The sequence below is a fragment of the Sparus aurata genome, chromosome 2, assembly GCF_900880675.1.
Source record: "Sparus aurata chromosome 2, fSpaAur1.1, whole genome shotgun sequence".
NCBI lineage: Eukaryota > Metazoa > Chordata > Actinopteri > Spariformes > Sparidae > Sparus > Sparus aurata.
The window spans coordinates 12,704,890-12,730,317 of record NC_044188.1 but is presented as its reverse complement, the minus strand read 5'-3'; the positions used below and the strand labels follow the sequence as shown (position 1 = coordinate 12,730,317).

The window sequence follows — 25,428 nt, the reverse complement described above, 5'->3', positions numbered from 1 at the left end:
TTATTGAAATAACACAATACAACACACTTCATATATTACACATCAAAACATTATTCAACAAGACATCAAATGCAAGGCATCACATAAAAAATTCCAAAGTATATTAATAAGATGCTGTTTTATCCCTACTACCAAATTATAACACAGACACCACACTTAATGCTACCAACATGGACCTACGATCTCTTAATTACAGAACACAGGCTGTAATTCGCTGAACAGTTTTCTTGCAATGTCACTAATCAACCTTGACAAAAGTCTAATAAGGCACTAACAAGGTTGTAAACAGCAACACATTACCCTGTAATCACATGAGCTACTGTTTGTAACATTGAGCACAAATAAATGTACCATCCTCTGAGCTATGTTCTTTGTCTGACTATTGGCAATATGGCACTATATTTGTCAAATTACAGTCTGCGTTGTTAATCAAGCCATTGTAGGTTCATGTTGGTAGCATTAAGTGTGGTGTCTATGGCATTATTTGGTACTAAGGGTAGGGTCTGTTGAATATTCTATATTTGATATGGCATTGCATTTGATTTTTTATTGCATATGCATATGATAATCAACTATTCAGTTTCATATTAGAACAACATTTGTTATAGTAGTCTAAGTATATACATTATAGGTCTGATAATGAAATGTAAGTGGTTCCACTACAATGTGATTTAAGTGTATGGTTAATAACTTTCTTTGTTGCCTGTTATTTCTATTTTTTGTCCAATTTGATATACAATTTGGCTTCTTACTAATGACTAGTTGGCGTGGCGTGACAGTTTTATTTTCATATTTTTATTATTTGTATTATTGTTAATATGTTCTAATCAAGTCCGTGTCATTTCTGATTTTGCCTAATTTGCTACAAATTATGGTTAATTATGTATTTTTAGTTTACTCTACTACTTTACTCTTTTTTACTGTCTAGTTAAGACCATATTATTTATATTCTTCTGTCTAATTTGACATAAAGTACATCTTATTACTGTACTTTAAAATATATTGCGAGCCATATAACTTATAAGTACAGAACCCATCCATTGTCTGTAACCGCTTCATCCCTTTTATGGGGTCGCAGGGGTTTGTGCTTGAGCCAATCCCAGCTTTCTCTTGGTGAGGACAGGCACTCCATGAACAAGTCACCAGCTGATCGCAGGGCTCCCCTGCCACATCAGGAGCAATTTTGGGTTCAGTAACTTGCTCAAAAACACTTCGACATGCAGCTCAGCTAAACCCAGAGCTGGGATTTGAACCAGCAACCTTCCAATCATTAGCTGACCTGCTCTACCTGCTGAGCTACAGCTGCCCCTGTATACAACCCATATGCAGAATTTCCTTACTGATTCCACAACTATTAATCATGTCTGTTATAATTCTGATTAGAAAATAAAATCTTAATTTTGCACAAACAAAAACATTTTCAGTTTGCTCTCCAATGTGCTGCAGAGCTGATTGGTACAGCCATAAGAGCAGTGCAAAGCTATGTCTTTGTTGAGACTGCTCCTCTTGGTTCTGCTAAAGTGTTACTCTGACTGCTGACTGCAAGGCTCAGCACAACTAGCTGAAATTAATATTTTAATGTTGTACAGGGAACAATTTCGTATCTATACAAAACATATGAGACTTTTTCTTCTTACAATTCCAAAATTACAAAAATGAAAATGAATTGCTAATAACTACGTGTTGTACAAGGGGTTTATTGTGTATTTTGTATTGTATGTGAGTTATTAAAATGCAAGTATTATTATTAATACTATCTTGCCTCACTATTGCTGCCATCAACCTTCACAGGCTATACTCAGCAACAAATGTAAAACTTACAGTGTGTACCTGCCCATCACCACATGTCAGACAGAAGAAATTCACAGCTGAAGAGTTAATGGAGATTAAAACAGAGCTCAAAGTGGAGTTGATTTTGAAGTGGCATTCATCAGGTGGACGCAAACGTGACTTTAATCAATGCTCATCCTTCTCTGTCTGCTTTAAGAGAAAAATGCCACACATATTCATACACGTCATTGTGATGACATAATAGCCATGTTAACTTAACAATGTGATAACATTGTGTGCCAGTCTGGTTGCACTGCGCCCAAATGGCCCCAAATGAAGTTAAACAAACCAAGTAAAGCTGAAGTAGGCAATTCTAGAGAAAGATAGATTACCAAGTCTCACTGCCAGGTCATCAAACACTGATGCTTTTGGGCCAGCTGGCCAGGCCAATGACATGGCCACCCCAAAGCATCACTATGTAGGAGACACTACTTTGATAAAAAGGGATAATTAATTACTGGTAAAAGAGCACAGACAACGACATACGGTTAAATATGTTTATTTACTAAATAAATGCAGAATAAAGGATGTGAAATAATGATTCAAATATGTGACAACATTAACAGAAATTGTGAAATAAAATGAGGACAAGATGAATTCTAAACGATGGTGGGTTTTAGTGTAAGTAACCGATAATTTATCACTACGAATTAATGTTTATTCAATCGAGGCGATATGGCGAGGGCTTTGAATTTGTGAAATATAGATCTATATATATTCGAAGCTTCCACAAACACCAACTCTGATCTCATTCGAGTGTGACTCTTGTCGTGTGAAATGTTTCAGCCTACTTGGTTTGAAGAAGAGTGGGGTCCCGGACTCCGGACTGTCTGGAGCAGCTTCGTCTTGGTGCAGGGAGGCGGCGGCGGTTTCAGAGCCGCTGTAGAGCGATGCCGTCTTGGTTCACCTGAGGACAGCTACTGGCCCAGCAGTGTTCTTGCTTGAGTGCGCTGGAGGCGGCCCGGGTACGATCGGATGCTATTTCTTCTCTAGGCTGTGGATTTCTTCACGGCTTCTTGAGCAGTTAACTGCACCGACTTTATAATAATCACGAGTTCTGGTCAGAGTCTCTTTCTTGAGCTGATTATTGCTGAGCTCCGAACATATATCGACTAGGTTTCATGTATAAAAATAACGGGGAAAGAAACGCTGGCCTGGCGAGTCCGTCTTAGTTACTTAATACAAAAACAAAAATAGCTTCTTCTGGCTTACTGAGTTGCAATACTTGGCGATATAAAGGAGTACAAAAAGGATTAATCTCGTTCTTGCTTCGGTTTCGAAATGAAGTTATTTTCAAAATAACGGCGTGTTGCTTAGTAAGAGTTCTGGAAGCAATACAAATCTCTGGAGAAAAAGTCCGGAGCCGCAAACAAAGCAAAGTACGGAGATTACGTTTTGAAATATATAAGTTTAAACGCGTCGTAGAAAAGATTAAACAGGAGGGGTTACGAAAAAGAGGAGAAGAGAGCGAGCAACGTGAAGTCTGCTCTTTTTACACTTACGCTGAAGGCAGAATTGAGGGTGGACTGGCACGTCACTTCCTCCGGTGACATCACAGCTCATATTACAGCTCATATTGCGAACTTATTGCTTATTGAAATATAATAACGGTTTAACGTTTTAAGATCACGATCGACTTATTCACCTAAATCCACCATGGTCTTTACATCAACCTTTGTTACATAAACATGAAAAGGACATGACAGGAATTGCCTAATAAAGTAAAAGGGAAGTCATTGGTTATAACAAGACACACACACACAATTGCACACGATTTTAGCAGCACTGATGGCTTAAAAACATTTCGAAAAAGGTTAGCTCAACTTTTGGTACAAGAATATACATTGGAGGTAGTTGACCATATTTATAAGTACAAATATAAAGTCCGTCCGTTTCAGAAACTCTCCTCTTAACTATACCTGGACTTACCACTAGGTGGAGCTGTGGCTCCATCACACTTTCAGAGATTAAATCTGAAATTACTAACTGTAGTTTCCTTAAGCTCAGAAAACAGGGGGAAAAAGTATGTTTGGGTTCTCATCCAGCTGATTAAGAATAATTTGTCCTGCAAAAGATGAGATTACATTTAAGTACCCTTTTAGCATTAAGACACAAATTAAGTTCTTCCTTTCTCCTGCTGGGAATGTAGAGACACTCTGGCTGGGTTGAGTGTCATAACTCACACGTTGTGGCACTTTGATGGCTCATGCCAGATGTGGAGGATATCTGTTGATGACAAGCCTGGTATAACAGATTGGGACCTTGTTTTTCCCAGTGACCACTGAGCACTGAATTATAAACAGTCCGTCAAAGTGAACAATATCCAGACGTTAAAGGAGACCTTTCTGAGTCTCAGATGTCCAGTGTCTTGTTAACATAGACCCTATATAAGTCAGGTAAGAGGGAACTTAAGGTGACAAATGGTCATCTTCCCACTTTCAGCGATAATCCTTTGGGGTCTGGCAACCCCCCTTTGTGAACTCAGCCAGCAGTCCCTTCTCGCAAAGAAATGTTTATTGCCCGGCACATGTTGTCGCTTCACTATCAGAGTGTGAATGGAGAGAGGGGGAGGGAGACAGTCAGGCCATTAGGGTGTCAGAGAAAGTGGGTCAGAGGGAAATCTGTGTGGACCTGAAGATCGCATCTCCTGTGATATAAAGCTGTTTAAAAAGGACATGTTCCTACAACTATTTGACAACCTGGGAATGAGACTTAATAATGTACTATCTTCCTTAAGAATTGACTTGAGCTGTATTTTTTTAACAATAGTGTGCTTTTGTGCACATTGCAGTGCACTAACTAATGGAAAAAGTTTTTTCAGTTCGGGCACCTCCCTCCTCACAACCCACTCTTTATCAATGTTTTTGTGTTTGTTTTTTTGTTTTTTTTCAAAAATGTATAAATACAAGTGTAAACTTTTGATTTACACTGAGGTGCATGTAATGCCACCCAATGGTTTAGCTCTGTTAGATGTGATGATGTCAACTCAGACACAGCCAGAGAAGGGTTTGGCACTCTTACAGTTGTTGTTGGTGATATATTTCTCTCAAGCTCAAGAGTCAGTGTGCAGGTGGAGAGGGGATCCAGAGAACGGCTGCTTTCTAAGGATGGGGACATTACGTTGGGGGGATTCTTCGCTTTTCATGGAAGGTGGAAAGCCTAACAGGACACCTACATTCAGAAACCAAAGCCACTGCAATGTACAAGGTAAATTAGACTGAAAAATATTATTTACATTTAAAATACCTAACAGCAAAGACTGACTAAATATGTTTTAAAATGAGATATATTCCCTATCTGTCAAATTATTTAATTGATTTATTTACTTTGTTGTTTCATAGTTCAACTTTGTTGAATTAGCAACTATTTGTAACTGTTTGCATCCAGTTTGAATTTCAGAGGGTTCCAGTATGCCCAGGCTATGCTCTTTGCCATAGAGGAGATTAATAACAGCACAGACATACTGCCTGGCATCATTCTGGGCTACAAGTTCTATGATGATTGTGGCTCCATTGCCAGAGGTGTGAGGGTTGCACTGGCCTCTGTTACTAGAGATGAAGTGGCATTTGCATCCTCTGACACAAATTGTACCCAAGTGCAGGCTAATATGGTGGGATTGTCTTCCTCTTCTGGCATGGCAATATCTGCTGTTCTCGGACCCTTTCATATACCACTGGTGGGTAAGATTTGCATAAATTAAATTGTCATGATCTGATTGTTATTCGCTATTTCTTCCAAACAGTGCAATAAAAGCGGAAGTCATAAAAATATTCAGCATTGTAAATATTTCATTATCTGGGGATATGATTTATTTTGTCCTTTAGATTGGCCATGTTGCAACTTGTGCTTGTCTCAGTGATAAAACCAAGTACCCATCATTCCTTAGAACAATACCCAGTGATGACTACCAGAGAAGAGCCCTGGCACAGTTGGTCAAATACTTTGGTTGGACTTGGGTTGGAGCTATTAGAACAAATGATGATTATGGTAATAATGGCATGGCCACATTCATAGAAACTGCCCAGCAGCTGGATATCTGTCTGGAGTACTCTGTCTCTTTTATTCAGACTGATCCACCAGAGAAATTACAACAGATAGTTGACATTATCAAGGCTTCAACATCAAAGGTCATTGTCACTTTTCTCTTCCCTGGGGATTTATATTTGATAATACAGGAAATGTCTCACCACAACTTGACTGGGTATCAGTGGGTGGGCACTGAAGGCTGGATCTTTGATTTTCAAACTGCAGCCCTGGACAAGCACCACATTCTGGATGGTGCCATAGGCCTATTCATGTCAGTGGCATGAGAGAGTTTATTTTAGATGTGAAGCCTCTCAATTCATCAAGCAATTAATTGTTTACAGACTTTTGGGAGAAATTATTTAGCTTTAAGTTCAAACAATTAAAGTTATCGGAAGAAAGTCAGAGAGAATGTACTGGACATGAAGATGTGACTGAAGTGCAAAACACATATACTGATATGACACTCATGCCTCTCTTTTACAATGTGTATAAAGGAGTGTATGCTATGGCCCATGCACTTCATGATAATCTCAGGTGTAATGAAACATGTAACAAGAAGGTGCAGCTAGATCCTTTCACAGTGAGTTGAACACCAAATACTGATGTTTTAGTTTAAAAAAGATCTTGCAGTCATTCATGTTGCTGAGACATTTGTCTGATATTGATCTATATTGATGTATATCTTCTTATTTTACAGCACATAAGAAAGATTCGGTTCACAACAAAGGAAGGAGATGAGGTTTACTTTGATGAGAATGGAGACCCAGCAGCAAAGTATTAAGTTATAAACTGGCAGCCAACTGAAAATGGTACTGTGGAGTTTGTCAGAGTCGGTCTTTATGATGCATCTTTACCTGCAGAGAAACAGCTGAATCTACAAAATAAGACTTTAATTTGGGCCCAGAGCTCACTACAGGTAAGATACCATGTGACCACTGTAATTCAAATGGCAATTTTTTCGTTTTATGTTTTTAATCCATACGTGTTCAGCTTTTGTCGCTGTATTACAATTCTGTGTTCGATACTTCAAATCATTGATTGATTCTTGCAAAATCAGTACCTTGTAGAAGTGTCACTGTTTACTTGTCCCTGTAGGTGCCTTTGTCAGTTTGCAGTGAGAAATGTCCCCCAGGAACTCGCAAGGTCCTGCAGAAAGGAAAGCCTGTCTGCTGCTTTGACTGTTTTAGATGTGCCAATGGAGAAATAAGTAACGTCACAGGTGTAGTAACATTGAACGCAAGATCAAACATCAATGTATAAATTGTCATGTTCATGTGACTATTTTAAACAAACGAGAAACAGTAAGTTAAAAAATCAATAGATCAAGATAAAACGTCCTCAGAAAATACTGACAAAAGCCTGAAATCAGCTACATTAATTAATGCAGTCTCGGAAATGCCTAGCAATTTTAATAAAATCACAATTTAATTGAAACACAAAGTATTCCTAAAAAACTTGACTTTCAAAGTGTGTATACGTATGAGAAAATCATTGAAAAGATTTCAGCAGCCAGATTTTTTCATCCCAGTCATTCTCAGGCCTCACATGCATTGAAAAGAGAGGGATTGCAGCATGGATTGTCAGCAGCAGTGTTTTATTTGGTACAATCAATATGACTCATAGCCCAGACATTTTTAATCAAAAACTTAATCATAAAAGTAATAATGTGTTGCTACTTTTCAAAATCTGTCTGCCCTAAACGTTGTAATGAAAACAATTGTAAGCATACTCCTATTACAAAAAGGCTCACAGTATGTTCCCTCCACCTCAGCATGCAGATAGTTTTCATCTGAACTGCTGAGGTTGTGACATACTCTGAAACTGTGAAAAATGTATTGACAGTGAGGGTGTTTTTTCCTTTTATGAAAATCACAATATTAACATTAATGAATAAAATGAAAAAAATGAAATAGAAAATGTATATATTTTTTCTAATTCATTAGTTGTTAGAAATCATAAATTATCTTTAGAAACTGTAGCCTTGACCCTCTTGACTTTTAAAATTGAGTCCCGTCTTGTAAATGTTTTTTTGTTTTTTCCTTGTTTGTTCAACCACACTTGGTTTCTTCTATGAATTATCAAAATCTCATACATTTCAATCCTGTTTCTGTTGATGTCAGACTAGCAAAACTTCCCTCATTAAAGTTACAATATTTAACTTATAGAGGATTTGAAGATTGTTCAGTTGTTATCAATCTTGATCTCAGTTTAGCTTTAGCAAGTTGCTAATTCTATTCCATTGGATCACCTATCAAGTGGGTTGGCGATAGGGATGCTGCTGTAGAAAAAGAGCTCTTCTCTGACCTCTGGTATTCAACAAAGCTCTCGCCTTGACCAGCTGTTGTTCTGTGCATATGTGCTTCATGAACAATAAAATGCCATAAACAAACATGAAATTCAGTGTGCAGAGAACATGAAAATGTAAGTTATATTAAAAACCAGTGTGCAATTTTTTCAGTTCTCATTTTGTCGGTCAGAAGTTAAGTGCTGCATGTCTCAAAACCTTCTTGAGCTAAATGAAAACAAATCTGAAATCATTATTTTTGGACCTGTGCTTCAATGTCAATTTTTTTTTTTCAGATTCTATCACCTGTGTGCGATGCCACCCAGACTTCTGGTCAAATGAAAGAAGAGATGCCTGTGTAAAGAAGGAAGCAGGGTTTCTCTCATATGAAGAGATTATGGGAGCACTGCTCACTGCAGCTTCTCTCTTTGGAACATGCATGATTGCTGTTGCTGCATTAATTTTCTTCAGATACAGACAAACTCCCGTTGTCAGAGCCAACAACTCTGAGCTGAGCTTCCTGCTGCTCTTCTCCTTGACTCTGTGTTTCCTGTGTTCTCTGACCTTCATCGGCCGGCCCTCTGAGTGGTCCTGCATGCTGCGACACACAGCATTCGGCATCACCTTTGTCCTCTGTATCTCTTGTGTTCTGGGGAAATCAATAGTGGTGTTAATGGCCTTCAGGGCCACACTCCCAGGTAGTGATGTGATGAAATGGTTTGGGTCTGCACAGCAGAAACTCAGTGTCCTGGGTTTCTCTCTTATACAAGTTATCATATGTATCCTCTGGTTAACAATTTCTCCTCCTTTTCCCTTCAAGAATTTAAAAATATTCAAGGACAAAATCATCTTAGATTGTGCTCTGGGCTCAGCTGTAGGCTTTTGGGTTGTAGTTGGGTACATTGGACTTCTGGCCATGTTGTGTTTTATTCTTGCTTTTCTTGCTCAGAAACTGCCTGATAATTTCAATGAAGCCAATTTATCACCTTTAGCCTGCTGATATTCTGTGCAGTATGGATCACTTTTATCCCAGCGTATGTCAGCTCTCCTGGGAAGTTCGGTGTTGCTGTGGAAATATTTGCAATTCTGGCTTCAAGTTTTGGACTGCTACTTGTATCTTTACTCCCAAAATGCTACATTATCTTACTGCAACCAGAGAAGAATACAAAAAAGAATATGATGGGGAAGGGAGCACCAAAATCAGCCTGACAACTTGATAAGGTGGCAAAGGCATTTTCTGTCCTCACACACAATAATTTGCTAACCAGACTGTCAAATAGACATCTACCTTTATTTCAATGAGGACATGAATTGTAATGCTATCAATTTTCCAATGCACATAATTTCCTTACCATAGCATATCGAAATAACAGAATACAACACACTTCATATATTAAACATCAAAAGATTGTTCAATAAGACATCAAATGCAATATCAGATATAAATTCCAAAACAAATTAACAACATGCTATTTTACCCCTACTACCAAATTGTGACAGACACCACACTTAATGCTACCACCATTGACCTACAATCTTTTAATTACACAGGCTGTAATTTGCTGAACAGTTTTCTTGCAATGTCACTAATCAACCTTGACGAAAGTTTCATAAGGTACTAACAAGTTTGTAAACAGCAACAAATTACCCTGTAATAACATGAACTATTGCATGTAACATGGAGCACAGATAAATGTACCATCCTCTGAGCTATGTTCTTTGTCTGACCATTGGCAATATGGTGCTATATTTGTCAAATTACAGTCTGCGTTGTCTAATTAAGCCATTGTAGGTCCATGTTGGTAGCATTAAGAGTGGTGTCTATGGTATTATTTGGTAGTAAGTGTAGTGTCTGATGAATATATTTCGGATTTGATGTGGCATTGCATTTGATTTTTTATTGCATATGTATATGAGAATCACCTATTCGGTCTCGTATTACAACATAATTTGTTATAGTAGTCTAAGTATATACATTATAGGCCTAATCATGCAATATAAGGGGTTTCTCTACAATGTGATTCACATGTATGGTTAATAACTTACTTAGTTGCCTGTTATTTCTATGTTTTGTCCGATTTGATATCCAATTTGTCTTTTTACTCCTCACTAGTTAGTTAAGGCATAGCGTAACAGTTTTATTTGTATCTTTTTATTATTTGTATTATTGTTTATATTTTCTAATCACGTCCGTGTCATTTCAATTTTTTTCCTAATTTGCCACAAATTGTGGCTAATTATGTCTTTTTAGCTTACTTAGAGTATAACTATGTTTCTTTACTGTCTAGTTAGGACTATATTATTTATATATTTTTTTTCTAACTTGACATAAAATACAGCTTATTACATCTGATTAGTGTGCTTTAAAATATATTGCGACCCATATAACTTATAAGTGCAAATAAATATACAACCCTTATCCAGAATTCCTTACTGATTCCACAGCTATTAATGTTTATTGTAATTCTGGTCAGGAAATAAAATCGTAATTTTGTAAAGACAAAAACATTTTCAGTTTGCTCTCCAATGTGCTGCAGAGCTGATTGGTACGGCCGTTAGAGCAGTGAAAAGCTATGTCTTTGTTGAGACTGCTCCTCTTGGTTCTGCTGAAGTGTTATTCTGACTGCTGACTACAAGGCTCAGCACAACTAGCTCAACTGAATCTTTTCATTTGTACAAGGAATGATTTCTTATCCATACATAACATGAGACTTTTTGGTCTTACAACTCCAAAATGACAAAAATGAAAATTAATTACTAATAACTATGTGTTGTACAGGCTGTTTTATTGTGTATTGTATGTGAGTTATTAACATACAATTATTATTTTTAATACTATCTTGCCTCATTATTGCTGCCATCAGCCTTCACAGGCTATACTCAGCAACAAATCTAATGTGCTCCTGCCCATCACCACATGTCAGACAGACAAAATTCACAGCTGAAGAGTTAATGGAGATTAAAACAGAGCTAAAACTGGAGACGTTCATCAGGTGGACACAAATGTGACTCTTAATCAATGCTTATCCTCCTCTGTCTGCTTTAAGAGAAAAATGCCACACACACATTCATACACATGTCATTGTGATGACACAATGTTAACTTAACAATATGATAACATTGTATGCAAGTCTGATTGTACTGCGCCCAAATGGCCCAGAAAGATAGCCAATTACTAAGTCTCACTACCAGGTCATCAAACAATTATGCTTTAGGGCCAGCTGGCCAGACCAATGATATATAATGTACTATCTTCCTTTTTAACAATAATATGATTTTGCACATATTGCAGTGCACTAATAGCCTAATGGCAAAAAAAAAAAAAAAAAAACGATGTTCGGTTACCTCCCTCCTCACATCCCACTTGGTGAGTACACATAGATTAACATCACTGTCTTCATTTTTTCTTTTTTCTTTACTGTTTATTGAAGACCATATTATTTATATTTTCTTTGTTTAATTTGACATAAAGTACAGCTTATAACATCATATTAATGTAGTTTAAAATAAATTGCGACCACCATAATTTATAAGTACATTTGAATATAAAACCCTAATCCAGAAACTCATACTGATTCCACAACCATCACCACCATGTTTTTTTTTTTTTTCAAATTAAAAAAAAAAAAATGGCAAAAAATATGTTTTTATTCGGGGACCTCCCTCCTCACAACCCACTCTGTACGCACACATGGATAAACATCACTGTTCCTTTTTTTATAAGTACAAGTGTAAACTTTTGATTCACACTGAGGTGCATGTGATGCCACCCAGTGGTTTAGCTCTGTTAGATGTGATGATGTCCACTCAGATGCAGCCAGAGAAGGGCTTGGCACTTTTACAGTTGTTGTTGGTGATTTCTCTCTCTCAAGCTCAGGAGTCAGTGTGCAGGCGGAGAGGAGATCCAGAGACCCCGCTGCTTTCTAAGGATGGGGACATTATGTTGGGGGGTTTCTTCACTTTCCACAGAAGTTGGAAAGCCAAACAGGATACCTACATTCAGAAACCAAAACCACTGCAATGTACCAGGTAAATAAGACTGGACAATGTTATTTTCATTTCAAATACCTAACAGCAACGACTGATTAAAAGCATTTTAAAATGACAGATATTCCCTATGTTTTAACAATCTGTCAAATGCTTGAATTTATTTATTCACTATGATGTTGTTTCATTGTTCAACTTGGTTGCATTTGCAATGCTTTAAAACTGTTTGCATCCAGTTTGAATTTCAGAGGGTTCCAGTATGCCCAGGCTATGCTCTTTGCATTAGAGGAGATTAATAACAGCACAGACCTACTGCCTGGCATCATTCTGGGCTACAAGTTCTATGATGATTGTACCTCCATTGCCAGAGGTGTGAGGGTTGCACTGGCCTCTGTTACTAGAGATGAAGTGGCATTTGCATCGTCTGACACAACATGTACCCAAGTTCAGGCTAATATTGTGGGAACAAGTTCCTCTCCTGGCATGGCAATATCTACTCTTCTCGGACCTTTTCATATACCACTGGTGGGTAAGATTTGCATACATTAAATTGTCATGATCTGATTATTATTAGTTATTTCTTCCAAACAGTCAAATAAAAGTGGAAGTCATCCAAATCATATTCAGCATTGTAAATGTTTTATCATCTTGGGATATTGATTATTTGTCTTTTAGATCGGCCATGTTGCAACTTGTGCTTGCCTCAGTGATAAAACCAAGTACCCATCATTCCTCAGAACAATACCCAGTGACTACTACCAGAGCAGAGCCCTGGCACAGTTGGTCAAGTACTTTGGTTGGACTTGGGTTGGTGGTATTAGAACAAATGATGATTACGGTAATAATGGCATGGCCACATTCATAGAAACTGCCCAGCAGCTGGGTATCTGTCTGGAGTACTCTGCCTCTTTCATTCGAACAGATCAACCAGAGAAATTACAGCAGATAGTTGACATTATCAAGGCTTCCACTTCAAAGGTGATTGTCACTTTCCTCTCCCCCATGGATTTATATGTGATAATACAGGAATTGTCTTACCACAACTTGACTGGGTATCAGTGGGTGGGTACTGAGAGCTGGATATTTGATTCCCAAACTACAGCCCGGGATAAGCATCATATTCTGGATGGTGCTATAGGCCTATTCATCCCCAATGCACATGTCAGTGGCATGAGAGAGTTCATTTTGGATGTGAAGCCCCTCAATTCATCAAGTAATGAATTGTTTACAGAGTTTTGGGAAAAATTATTTAGCTGTAAATTCATGCAATTAAATTCATCAGTAGAAAATCAGAGAGAATGTACTGGACATGAAGATGTGACTGAAGTGAAAAACACATATACTGATATGACACTCATGCCTCTCTTTTACAATGTCTATAAAGGAGTGTATGCTATGGCCCATGCACTTCATAATATCCTCAGCTGTAACAAAACATGTAACAACAAGGTGCAGCTAGATCATTTTATGGTGAGTTGAACACCTAAGACTGATTTTTCAATATAGATTTATTTTTCTTTTTACAGTTATTCATATTGCTAAGACATTTGTCAGATATTGATTTACATTGATCTTCTTAGATTTTACAGCACATAAGAAAGATTCGGTTCACAACAAAGGAAGGAGATGAGGTTTACTTTGATGAGAATGGAGACCCGGCTGCAAAGTATGAAATTATCAACTGGCAGCCAACAGAAAATGGTACTGTGGAGTTTGTCAGAGTCGGCCTTTATGATGCATCTTTACCTGCAGAGAAACAGCTGACTCTGCAAAATAAGTCTTTAATTTGGGCCAAGAACTCACTACAGGTAAGATACCATGTGAAAACTGTATTTGCAAATGGTAATTTTTTTAGTTTTTAATGCATATGTTTTCAGTTGTTGTCGCTGTATTACAATGTTTGAGTCCAATGCTTCAAATTATTGATTGATTCTTGCAAAATCAGTATCTTGTCAAAGTGTCATTGTCTACTTGTCCCTGTAGGTGCCTTTGTCAGTTTGCAGTGAGAAATGTCCACCAGGAACTCGCAAGGTCCTGCAGAAAGGAAAGCCTGTCTGCTGCTATGACTGTTTAAGATGTGCCGATGGAGAAATAAGCAACGCCACAGGTGTAGTAATATTTGATGCAAGATCAAACATCAACATTTAAATTGTCATGTTCATGACTATTTTAAGCAAAACCAAAAACAATATGTAAAAAAAAAATAGATCAAGACAAAATGTCCTAAAAAAATACTGATACATAAGCATGAAATCAGCTACCTTAATTGCTGCAGCATAAAGAAAACAATTGTCAGCATAATTGTTGTGACATATTCTGAAACTGTGAAAAAAATGCATTGACAGTGTTTTTTTTTTTTTCTCCTTTTTTGAAAACCACAATATAAACATAACATAAAATAAATTAAAATAAATTAAATTGTCAATTGACATTTTTAATAATTAACTCAATTATTAAGTGATAATGTGTTGCTTCTATTCAAAATCTAGCCTCGCTGAGTCTCTGTTTTAACTTGTGTCAAAAGTGCGGTCCACAAACTATATACCAGTTTTTAAATGAAATAAAAGTAAAACCAGACTTATAATAAATAATTTACGCCATGCTTTTTCCTGAATATTGTTGTTACGTTTGGTGCGTTTTTAGTGCAAGAAGAAACAGTAAAAACTAGCTATTCAAAGGAAAGTGCTTGCAAACAGAAAGTGCTTGCAAGGCAACAAAAAACATGGCTACCCCCTTTCCTTTTGGTGTAAAAATGCACCACATCAACCAATCAAAAAACGATATGTAAACGCATGGCATTTGGTTGCTGAGGAAGAGGGGAAAGTTGTGGGAGTGACAGAGGCGAAAGAGAGACAGCATAAGTGATACGGTTTTGAGACTTAATAGATTTGTGACATTTAGTGTGTTTGCAGTGTATATTTAGTGTGTAGTATAATATGTTTAGTGTTTAGTGTGGTCGTTTTTTTGTTTTATGTGTCAAGACAATAAGGAGACTACTGAATGTGGAGCAGACAGTGCAGCTCTTCTTTGTGCTGGGAGCAGAGGGAAACCTGAGCCTGAGGCATTGCCTGCATTTTCTTGTAAATAGATGTATATAATTTGGTAAATTTCAATAAACTCATATACACATTCAGAAAATAACAATTTATATTTGCAATCTCAGTTATGAAAATGGTTCGTTAAACATGCGTGTGTTTGTCACAGTAAAAAATCTATCTTTTTCCTACTCGGATTTTATGTTTTTTGTGTGGTTTAAGGTCAAATATGTCAATACTGTATGTCAAAATGAAAAAATAACTATGAAGTCACACATGTGAGGTTGTGCTGAAAGAAATGACACCAAATAAGGCAAGGTAAACAGTTTTTAAGGTGAAATATAAAGATAAAATCAAAAGTAGTTAGAACGCAAACTTGGTTTCTTCTATTAAGGATCGAAACTTCTGTCGGTATTGTCATTCAGAGGTGAAGTTCTGCATGTCTCAAAACCTTCTTGATTAAAAGAAATCTGAAATCATTATTTTTAGTCCTCTGATTCAATATAATTTTTTTCAGATTCCGTCACCTGTGTGCGATGTGACCCTGAGTTCTGGTCAAATGAGAGAAGAGATGCCTGTGTAAAGAAGGAGGCAGAGTTTCTCTCATATGAAGAGATTATGGGAGCACTGCTCACTGCAGCCTCTCTCTTTGGAACATGCATGACTGCTGTTGTAGCATTCATTTTCTTCAGATACAGACAGACTCCTGTTGTCAGGGCCAACAACTCTGAGCTGAGCTTCCTGCTGCTCTTCTCCTTGACTCTGTGTTTCCTGTGTTCTCTGACCTTCATCGGCCGGCCCTCTGAGTGGTCCTGCATGCTGCGACACACAGCATTCGGCATCACCTTTGTCCTCTGTATCTCTTGTGTTCTGGGGAAAACAATAGTGGTGTTAATGGCCTTCAGGGCCACACTCCCAGGTAGTGATGTGATGAAATGGTTTGGGCCTGCACAGCAGAAACTCAGTGTCCTGGGTTTCACTCTTGTACAAGTTATCATATGCATCCTCTGGTTAACAATTTCTCCTCCTTTTCCCTTTGAGAATTTTAAAATATTCAAGGATAAAATCATCTTAGAGTGTGCTCTGGGCTCAGCTGTAGGCTTTTGGGCTGTACTTGGGTACATAGGACTTCTGGCTATGTTGTGTTTTATTCTTGCTTTTCTGGCTCGGAAACTGCCGGATAATTTCAATGAAGCAAAATTTATCACCTTTAGCATGCTGATATTCTGTGCAGTATGGATCACTTTTATCCCAGCATATGTCAGCTCTCCTGGGAAGTTCAGCGTAGCTGTGGAGATATTTGCTATTCTGGCTTCAAGTTTTGGACTGCTCATTTGTATTTTTATTCCAAAATGTTATATTATCTTACTGAAACCAGAGAAGAATACAAAAAAGAATATGATGGGGAAGGGAGCACCAAAATCATGCTGAATAATGTGTTATTTTGTCTTTGAGAGAGAGAGAGAGAGAGAGAGAGAGAGAGAGAGAGAGAGAGAGAGAGAAATGGGACAACTATAAATATTATTCTATTTTGCATGTGTTTCAGAGCACATGGAAATTTTGGTACTACAGGTGATGATATGTGGTTCTCTTTAGAGCACATGTAGAGAACACCAGCAGATAACATGTTCATGGTCTTTCCCATGTGAAATTTATGGGATTACATGTGAAAGCCATATTAAACCCATGTAAAACATTTAACCCTCTAACATGACAGCTTGCAGTCCAAGCTCTCATCCGTGTTTAACTGGAGAAAACATTTTAGAGGAAATTTTAGAAAAACATGTTTTGTATAAACCCACACGTCTTTCTGTCTGCAAGATTTTACATGAGTTTCACATAAAGTAGACAGGTTTACATGGGATTCAAAAGGGTTTTACATGGGTATTAAGTCCCCATGAAATGGATGGTGGAGTGCTATTTGCATATTTCCTGTAAAAATGGAGTGGAGTGATTTGTCAGGGAAGATGTGGCAAACCTGTACCACCTGGCTCACCTGCATTTAAGATGACTGCAGACCATGTTCTATTTCTCTCTCCTTCACCAAGCCAGACCTCATGGAAAGTCCAGCTTTCCATATGTATAATATTCACATTCTTACTTTTACAAACACCATATGACACACTCAACAATCCACTCTTCAGACTAATGATACTCATTACAGATGTGCACATGTTGTGAATTTGTAGTTTGGCCAAATTAAAGCACTTCAAAGTGATGTTTGTGTCCCTCTAATAGCCTATCAAGGTAAAGTTTCTTCTTTTGTTACAGGACAGAGCCAACTTGTAACACCATCTAACAGCAGCTAAACTCTGTAAACCACCTCCCTACTGAATTTTCTGTTGTCAAACTGGCTACAGTTAGTCTCAGAGTTTGTGTTTGGTACCGTTAGCTGCTGTAAGTGTTTTTTTAGCAGCAAGTACAGCCAACTACATCAGCAAACTCTGTACATCACTGATGGCTCAGGCAGACCAGCCAGAGGACATTGGAGTAAAAACCAGAAAACATTTAATCCATATAGTATGATCCAGTGTCACCAAAGTCAGTGAATAAAGTCGAAATGTGTGTTATTATACAGTAATCAGTGAGGCCTGATTGATGACTTTTTGATATATTTAACATGCAATATATTTTCACATATAATCCCAATGGGTTTCACATGTGATCCCAATGGGTTTCACATGTGATCCCAATGAGTTTCACATGTGATCCCTGGGTTGCACATGTAATCCCATAGGTTTCACTTGGAAATTCCGTAGGATTCTGTGACGGAGCAGCTCACGTGCTTATGCACACATGTGCACACACACACCCACACCTGCCACATGGCTCTCTGACCCGTTTACGTCAGAGTTAAAAACATCCCATAATTATCCATTCCATTACCATCCAACTGTTTAGTACCGTGATCAAGGGTGCATACTTGTTTGTCCAGCTTTGCTGGATACATACAGACTCACACAATCAGTACACACTCACAATTGGATGAAATGCTTTACATTCACCTTGTCCTCGGCCATGCAGGAAAAACGGGGGGAAAACCATTTCCACCCTTAAAAAGAGCGGGACGTGCATCTCCAGGGACCATTAATAAAAATGTTTTATTATTTTCATGGTGATCGTGTGGCCAAATCATTTGTTTTGTTAATGGGGAAATGTTTAGATAACAAGGTAAATTTAATGTGTAAAACACACTCACGTTTAAACCGCCTGTAGATGTTTCCTCCGCCAGTTAATATCATTATTCTATTAATTCTGTAAAAGTGGATATGCCCAGGGGAGGGTTTTTTTGGTTTAAAAGAGGGCCATTTTGGCTTGGTAGAGTCAGTCTTGCAATGGTGTTTACAGGGAGGGTGAAGTCTGAGACAGAGAGGTTTAACTGTATTGCTCAACTTTTTTTTTGTTTCTTTGAAGTCATTGGATTACTACAGAATTCAATTTTCACCTTTTTTTTTTTGTTTTGTGGGGTTAAAGTAGAACCCCGCATACCATTGAAATGCATGTTTCCCACTTGGGAAACTTAACTACTCTACATATAATCCTCCTGGATCAGGTTTTGATTAAAACATTGTCAATAACATTGTGCTTTTTTCCTTCATTGTATTTTCAATGTCCTTTAGTTACAAGCCCAAATACACCACAATAGCATAACAGACTACACTGAGTTAACATTTGCCAGTGATGTTTGTAGATTACAAACACATTCTAGTTGGGCATTATCTAAACGACATTTCAATTGTATTTGCTGAACAGCAGTCACACATTCTCTTGAATGTATCGTTAACAATTTACAGTGCCTTTAGCTGCACCAATAAATGTTAGCAAAAAGACAGTAATTTAGTAAGGGGGGCTAATTCAAAATGACACATGAACAGCTAGCCATAGCCATCACACGAGCAAACTTGAATAAAAGATGATGCAATGTTAGCAAAGCTCAACACACTAATCGAGTCTTCCCTTGATGCATGGTACAGTTACATAAGTTCACAACATGTTCAAGGTGTTGACTTTGCCTCCAAATTTCCCAGACTTCAATTCAATTAGACATATGTGGTTTGTGCTGGAAAAACAAGACTGATCCTTGAAGGTCCAGTCTCTCAATTCATAGGACTTAAAGGATCAGCGGCAAACGTCTTGATGCCATTTAATATACATAAATTGCCAGTGATGACAGGCACCTCCTTCCTAAAACTCATTAGTAAATGTGATAGTTACATTTAACAAATTGGCATTATCTTTACTATTTCAGTTTTAGTTATTGTGTACTGCAGTTCTATGTGTGCAAAAGTAAAATGTTATGAATGGTTCTCATCTTGCACTGGTATGCTGAATTGCTATCAAAAGGAAGAAGAACAAAATGTGACCAGAGGAGAGGAGGAGAGAATACGTTATAGTGGCAAGACATTTTAATAGATACATTTTAAAATGATTTACTCCCTAATTTAACTCCATGCCTACAGCCTTGGCTTGCTGTGTAAAGATGCTCGAACATTAATTGGCTGCATGATTGCTACATTGCGTTGTTCTTTCTAAAGCCTGTTGCAGTGCGGTCAAAGAACATAAATAAAAGACATTTTAAAGGGATAGTTCGGGTTTTTTGAAGTGGGGTCATATAAAGTACATATCTATAGTCAATCTGTTTCCTACCGTAATCACCGATCAGCGCAGCCTCAGTTTGGAGAAGTAGAGAGCCGCTCCAGCCCAGATGCTCAGCTTTGTACTGCAGTGAACGGGGTTCAGCAAAAAAGCGAAATTAACCACCTAAAACAAGGCTCACCTAAAAAAATCTATATCAGGTCAAGTGTACGTTGGATAGGTAAAATTCACACCGCTTTACATCACTGTCAGACCGCGCTTTCTTTTGGCACTACATTTTCTCAACCACAGAACCCCCGTATCCCTACGCATGAGCTAATACGGAAGGATATGGAGAGTTAAGTTTCATTTTTAATGAAAGTAAACCTCTCGTCCAGCCGCCGCTCGCAGATCAGCTGTTGCCCAGTTACGCTAATGCGTAGGGATACGAAGGTTCTGTGGTTGAGAAAATGTAGTGCCAAAAGAAAGCGCGGTCTGACAGTGATGTAAAGCGGTGTGAATTTTACCTATACAACGTACACTTGAACTGGTGTAAAAAATTTTACGTGAGCCTTGTTTTAGGTGGTTAATTTCGCTTTTTTGCTGAACCCCGTTCACTGCAGTACAAAGCTGAGTGTCTGGGCTGGAGCGGCTCTCTACTTCTCCAAACTGAGGCTGCGCTGATCGGTGATTACGGTAGGAAACAGATCGACTATAGATATGTACTTTATATGACCCCACTTCAAAAAACCCGAACTATCCCTTTAAGTTAACAAAATAAATAAATCAGTGGGCCATTTCAGTTAACCTTGGAAGTTTCACCCTTATCCTGTATTGTTGTTCAGTGTTTCAATGATTTGATAATTAATTAATCAACATGATTGTGTGCTTATGAGCAAAAATAGAAAATTGGTGTCTGATAAACCATATACCGTTTAAATAAGGCAACGGCCACAAATCCTTTGTTGTTTGGGCACTTTTCACCTCTCACCCCACCTCAAAGGTGTACATCACTGTTGTACGATAATATGCAACTTCAAAATGTATAAATATCAGTGCAACCTTTGGATTGACATTAAGGTAGTTCAGTTCTCTCAGATGTTATGACGTCCACACAGAGGTGGCCAGAAAAGGGTTGGGCGTTCCTACATTTATTGTTGGTGGTGTCTGTCACTCAGGCTGAGGAGCTAGTATGCAGGCGGAGAGGGGATCCTGAGAATCCACAGATATCTAAGGATGGGGATATTGTGTTGGGAGGAATCTTCTCTTTCCACAGCCGCTGGAAAGACATACAGAACACCTACATAGACAAACCATTGCCATTGCAATGCACCAGGTAAATCAGACCAAAGAAATGTATTTAGATATAGAATATCTAATTCCTGCAGATACAAAATAGGTACAATGTCATCAATCTGAGTAGTAAGATAAGAGATAAGAGATGAGAATCATGTGCATTAATACCATCAAATAGTTTGATTTGTTATGCCAATCTTTTAATTTCAAGGAGAAATTGGTTGCAATTTCAAAAATATTTCCTTCAAGTATAACTGTCTGCGTTTAGTCTGAATTTCAGAGGGTTCCAGTATGCCCAGGCTATGCTCTTTGCCATAGCGGAGATTAATAACAGCACACACATACTGCCTGGCATCTCTCTGGGATATAAGATCTATGATGTATGTGGCTCCATTGGAAGAGTTGTAACTGTTGCACTGGCCTCAGCTACTGGTAATGAAATGGTATTTGCACCCTCCGATGTACCATGTACCAGACCAGTCAATGTGCAGGCTCTTTTGGGAGTGACCTCTTCCTCTCCTTGCATGGCTATATCTACTATAATCGGACCCTTTCATATACCACTGGTGGGTGAGAATAGTTAAAATGCAATTATATATGTGAACAAAATTTATTATTTTGTAATTCTTGCAGTTGGCCATAACCAAAGTGGGGTTTTTTGTTTGTTTTTTTCAGAATTGTGATGTGTTTTGTAAATGTTTTATGTAAAATCCTTACCTCAGAATATATTTCTATTTTCTTTTTTAGATCAGCCACTTTGCAACTTGTGCTTGTCTCAGTGATAAAAAAAAGTACCCATCATTCCTCAGAACAATACCCAGCGACTACTACCAGAGCAGAGCCCTGGCTCAGTTGGTCTATTACTTTGGTTGGACTTGGGTTGGAGCTATTAGATCAAATGATGATTATGGCAATAATGGCATGGCCATATTTACAGAAACTGCCCAGCAGCTGGGTATCTGTTTGGAGTACTCTGTGCCTTTCTTCAGAACAGATACACCAGAAAAAATACAAAAGATAATTGACATGATGAAAGCTTCCACTTCAAAGGTGATTGTAGCTTTCCTCTCACACATGGATATGGATGTGCTACTACATGAGCTGTCTCACCACAACTTGACAGGGTACCAGTGGGTGGGCACTGAGGGTTGGAACTCTGATTCCAGAATTGCAGCAGTGGATAGGCATCACATACTGGATGGTTCCATAGGCCTATCCATCCCCAAAGCACATGTCAGTGGCATGAAAGAGTTCATTTTGAATGTGAAGCCACTCAGTTCGTCTAGTAATGAATTATTTACAGAGTTTTGGGAAACATTGTTTCGCTGTAAGTTGAACAAATCAAAGTCATCAGCAGAGAATCAGACAGAATGTACTGGAAATGAAGATGTGACTGGAGTGCAAAACACGTTCACTGATATGTCGCTTGTGCTTATCTTTTACAATGTTTATAAAGGAGTGTATGCTGTGGCCCATGCACTTCATAATATTCTCAGCTGTAATAAAACATGTGACAACAAGGTGCAGCTAGATCCATTTACGGTGAGTTAAGTTAATTCACTTTTTTTATGTTAGGTTACATTTACAGAGAAATTGGTTATAATTTAGGAAAATAAATGTTTTTTGTCATGTTGAGAGAGTTGAACTGCAAATTATATTTTTAGATAATGCCCTCCCCATTGATGCATATCTTGTTAGATTTTGCAGAACATAAGAAAGATTCGGCTCACAACAAAGGAAGGAGATGAAGTTTACTTTAATGAGAATGGAGACCCAGCCGCAAAGTATGAAATTATGAACTGGCAGCCAAACGAAAATGGCATTGTGGACTTTGTCAGAGTTGGTCTTTATGATGCATCTTTACCTACAGACAAACAGCTGACTCTGCAAAATAAGTCTTTAGTTTGGGCACAGAACTCACAAAAGGTAAGCTTCAATGTAATCATTGGACTCGTGAATGGAAACCTATTCGGGTTGTCAAATTTGAACAGTTATCATCACCACAGTTAAGATACCATGTGATCACTGTTATTGCAAATGGCAGTTTTTCAGTTTTTAGTTTTTAATGCATATGTTCTCATCTGTTGTCGCTGTATTACAATGTTTGAGTTTGATGCTTCAAATTATTGATTGATTCTTGCAAAATCAGTACTTTGTCAAAGTGTCTATTTTTATCATGCAGGTGCCTTTGTCAGTTTGCAGTGAGAAATGTCCCCCAGGAACTCGCAAGGTCCTGCAGAAAGGAAAGCCTGTCTGCTGCTATGACTGTTTAAGATGTGCAGAGGGAGAAATAAGCAATGCTACAGGTGTAGTAATATGTATTGCAAGATCAAACATCAACGTATACATTTCATGTTCATGACTGTTTTAAGCAAAACAAAAACAATATGTTCATAAAATCAATACATCAAGATAAAATGTCCTTAGTAAATACTGATATATAAGCCTGAAATCAGCTATATTAATGTATGCATGTATAAATCATTATTAATAATAATAGACATGTCTTTTGCTTTGACCCTCTGGACTTTTAAATTTGAGACACATTCAGTATTTGACTGAACTGACATGATCTCAGCTCAGCATAAGGAAGTTGCTCATTTTATTTCATTGGATCACCCGCTAAGTGGATTGGCAATAGGGATACTGCTGCTCTGACATGTGGTATGCAACAAGGATCTCTTCCTGACCTCTTGTTGTTCTGTGCATACATGCTTTCACTGGAAAATACCATAAACAAGCATAAAAGTCAGTGTGCAAGTGACATGAAAACATATGTTCCATTAAAAACCAGCATGGAGGGCAATTTTTTCAGTTATTACTTTGTCGGTCAGAAGATAAGTGATGCATGTCTCAAAACCTTCTTTAACTAAATGAAAACAAGTCTGAAATCATTCTTTTTTGTCTGCTGCTACAATATTATTTTTCATAGATTCTATTACCTGTGTGCGATGCCACCCTGATTACTGGTCAAATGAGAGAAGAGATGCCTGTGTAAAGAAGGAGGCAGAGTTTCTCTCATATGAAGAGATTATGGGAGCACTGCTCACAGCAGCTTCTCTCTTTGGAACATGCATGACTGCTGTTGTGGCATTCATTTTCTTCAGATACAGACAGACTCCTGTTGTCAGAGCCAATAACTCCTGAACTGAGCTTCCTGCTGCTCTTCTCCTTGATTCTGTGTTTCCTGTGTTCTCTGACCTTCATCGGCAAGCCCTCTGAGTGGTCCTGCATGCTGCGACACACAGCATTCGGCATCACCTTTGTCCTCTGTATCTCTTGTGTTCTGGGGAAAACAATAGTGGTGTTAATGGCCTTCAGGGCCACACTCCCAGGTAGTGATGTGATGAAATGGTTTGGGCCTGCACAGCAGAAACTCAGTGTCCTGGGTTTCACTCTGATACAAGTTATCATTTGTATCCTCTGGTTAACAATTTCTCCTCCTTTTCCCTTTAAGAATTTTAAAACATTCAATGACAAAATCATCTTAGAGTGTGCTCTGGGCTCAGCTGTAGGCTTTTGGGCTGTACTTGGGTACATAGGACTTCTGGCTATGTTGTGTTTTATTCTTGCTTTTCTGGCTCGGAAACTGCCTGATAATTTCAATGAAGCCAAATTTATCACCTTTAGCATGCTGATATTCTGTGCAGTATGGATCACTTTTATCCCAGCGTATGTCAGCTCTCCTGGCAAGTTCAGTGTTGCTGTGGAGATATTTGCTATTCTGGCTTCAAGTTTTGGACTGCTCATTTGTATTTTTATTCCAAAATGTTATATTATCTTGCTGAAACCAGAGAAGAATACGAAAAAGAACATGATGGGGAAGGGAGCACCAAAAGCATCCTAAAAACATAAAGTAATATGTTGGTAAGGGCAAGGACTAGGTAATGCTAGTGCCTGTTGAATTTTTCCATACAAATTTGTTAACCAGACTGTTAAGTACAAGCCTGTATAAAAATGTATAATTAAGTACAAATTAATATAAAACTCTAACACAGATTTTGTTGATTTGATTATATTACTGTTAATGAGTATATAATTATATTATAATTTGTGATCAAAGAATAAAATGAACATTTTTAAAGAGAATAACATCTTTGGCCTGACTTTTTTGGTCTTGTGTGGGTTCCTGTTGCTTGAGTTCAACAATGATAACTTTCAACATGATGGTAAACATGTATAATGCCCTGCAGTGAAGTGTAGAGCTGATTAATCTAGCCCCAGGAGGCATGTTAGGGATAATAAAAATGCACAGTCATTTCGACTTTCAAAACAGAGCTTTCTGATGAAGATTTCACATAGATTTTGACTGTTATCTTTGTGAAAAAATGAGATTAGGTCAGGTTTAGGCACCAAAGCTACTCGGGTAGGGTTACAAAAAGTTGATTGTAAAAG

At 37.9% G+C, this 25,428-nt stretch overlaps 2 protein-coding genes and 1 pseudogene across 2 annotated transcripts; all 3 read left to right on the top strand.

The window, feature by feature from the left end:
* The window catches only part of LOC115572208 (extracellular calcium-sensing receptor-like), a 12,852-nt pseudogene extending 3,503 nt beyond the window's left edge, over window positions 1–9,349 (top strand).
* A 2,124-nt stretch (window positions 9,350–11,473) lies between these two features.
* On the top strand, window positions 11,474–16,593 carry LOC115572200 (extracellular calcium-sensing receptor-like). The gene is made up of 7 exons (XM_030402049.1): window positions 11,474–11,507; window positions 12,013–12,169; window positions 12,364–12,652; window positions 12,803–13,576; window positions 13,708–13,935; window positions 14,111–14,234; window positions 15,680–16,593. The coding sequence occupies exons 1-7, from the start codon at window positions 11,474–11,476 to the stop codon at window positions 16,591–16,593; spliced, it is 2,520 nt and encodes an 839-aa protein (XP_030257909.1).
* Window positions 16,594–21,335: 4,742 nt separating this feature from the next.
* LOC115572940 (extracellular calcium-sensing receptor-like) lies at window positions 21,336–24,180 on the top strand. The gene is made up of 5 exons (XM_030403465.1): window positions 21,336–21,599; window positions 21,781–22,575; window positions 22,732–22,959; window positions 23,216–23,339; window positions 23,966–24,180. Exons 1-5 carry the CDS (start codon window positions 21,336–21,338, stop codon window positions 24,178–24,180), a joined length of 1,626 nt encoding a protein of 541 aa, XP_030259325.1.
* Window positions 24,181–25,428: the final 1,248 nt, after the last annotated feature.

What these genes read in the sequence shown, in the direction of transcription:
- LOC115572940 (XM_030403465.1), top strand. Translation starts at nt 21,336, where the DNA reads ATGCTCTTTGCCATAGCGGAGATTAATAACAGCACACACATACTGCCT. An exon ending in TGCAGCTAGATCCATTTACG is followed by an intron (nt 22,576 to 22,731) that starts GTGAGTTAAGTT and finishes ATATCTTGTTAG; the next exon opens with ATTTTGCAGAACATAAGAAA. An exon ending in AGAAATAAGCAATGCTACAG is followed by an intron (nt 23,340 to 23,965) that starts GTGTAGTAATAT and finishes TATTTTTCATAG; the next exon opens with ATTCTATTACCTGTGTGCGA.
- LOC115572200 (XM_030402049.1), top strand. Translation starts at nt 11,474, where the DNA reads ATGTTCGGTTACCTCCCTCCTCACATCCCACTTG. An exon ending in CCCTCCTCACATCCCACTTG is followed by an intron (nt 11,508 to 12,012) that starts GTGAGTACACAT and finishes CTCTCTCTCAAG; the next exon opens with CTCAGGAGTCAGTGTGCAGG. An exon ending in AAACCACTGCAATGTACCAG is followed by an intron (nt 12,170 to 12,363) that starts GTAAATAAGACT and finishes GTTTGCATCCAG; the next exon opens with TTTGAATTTCAGAGGGTTCC.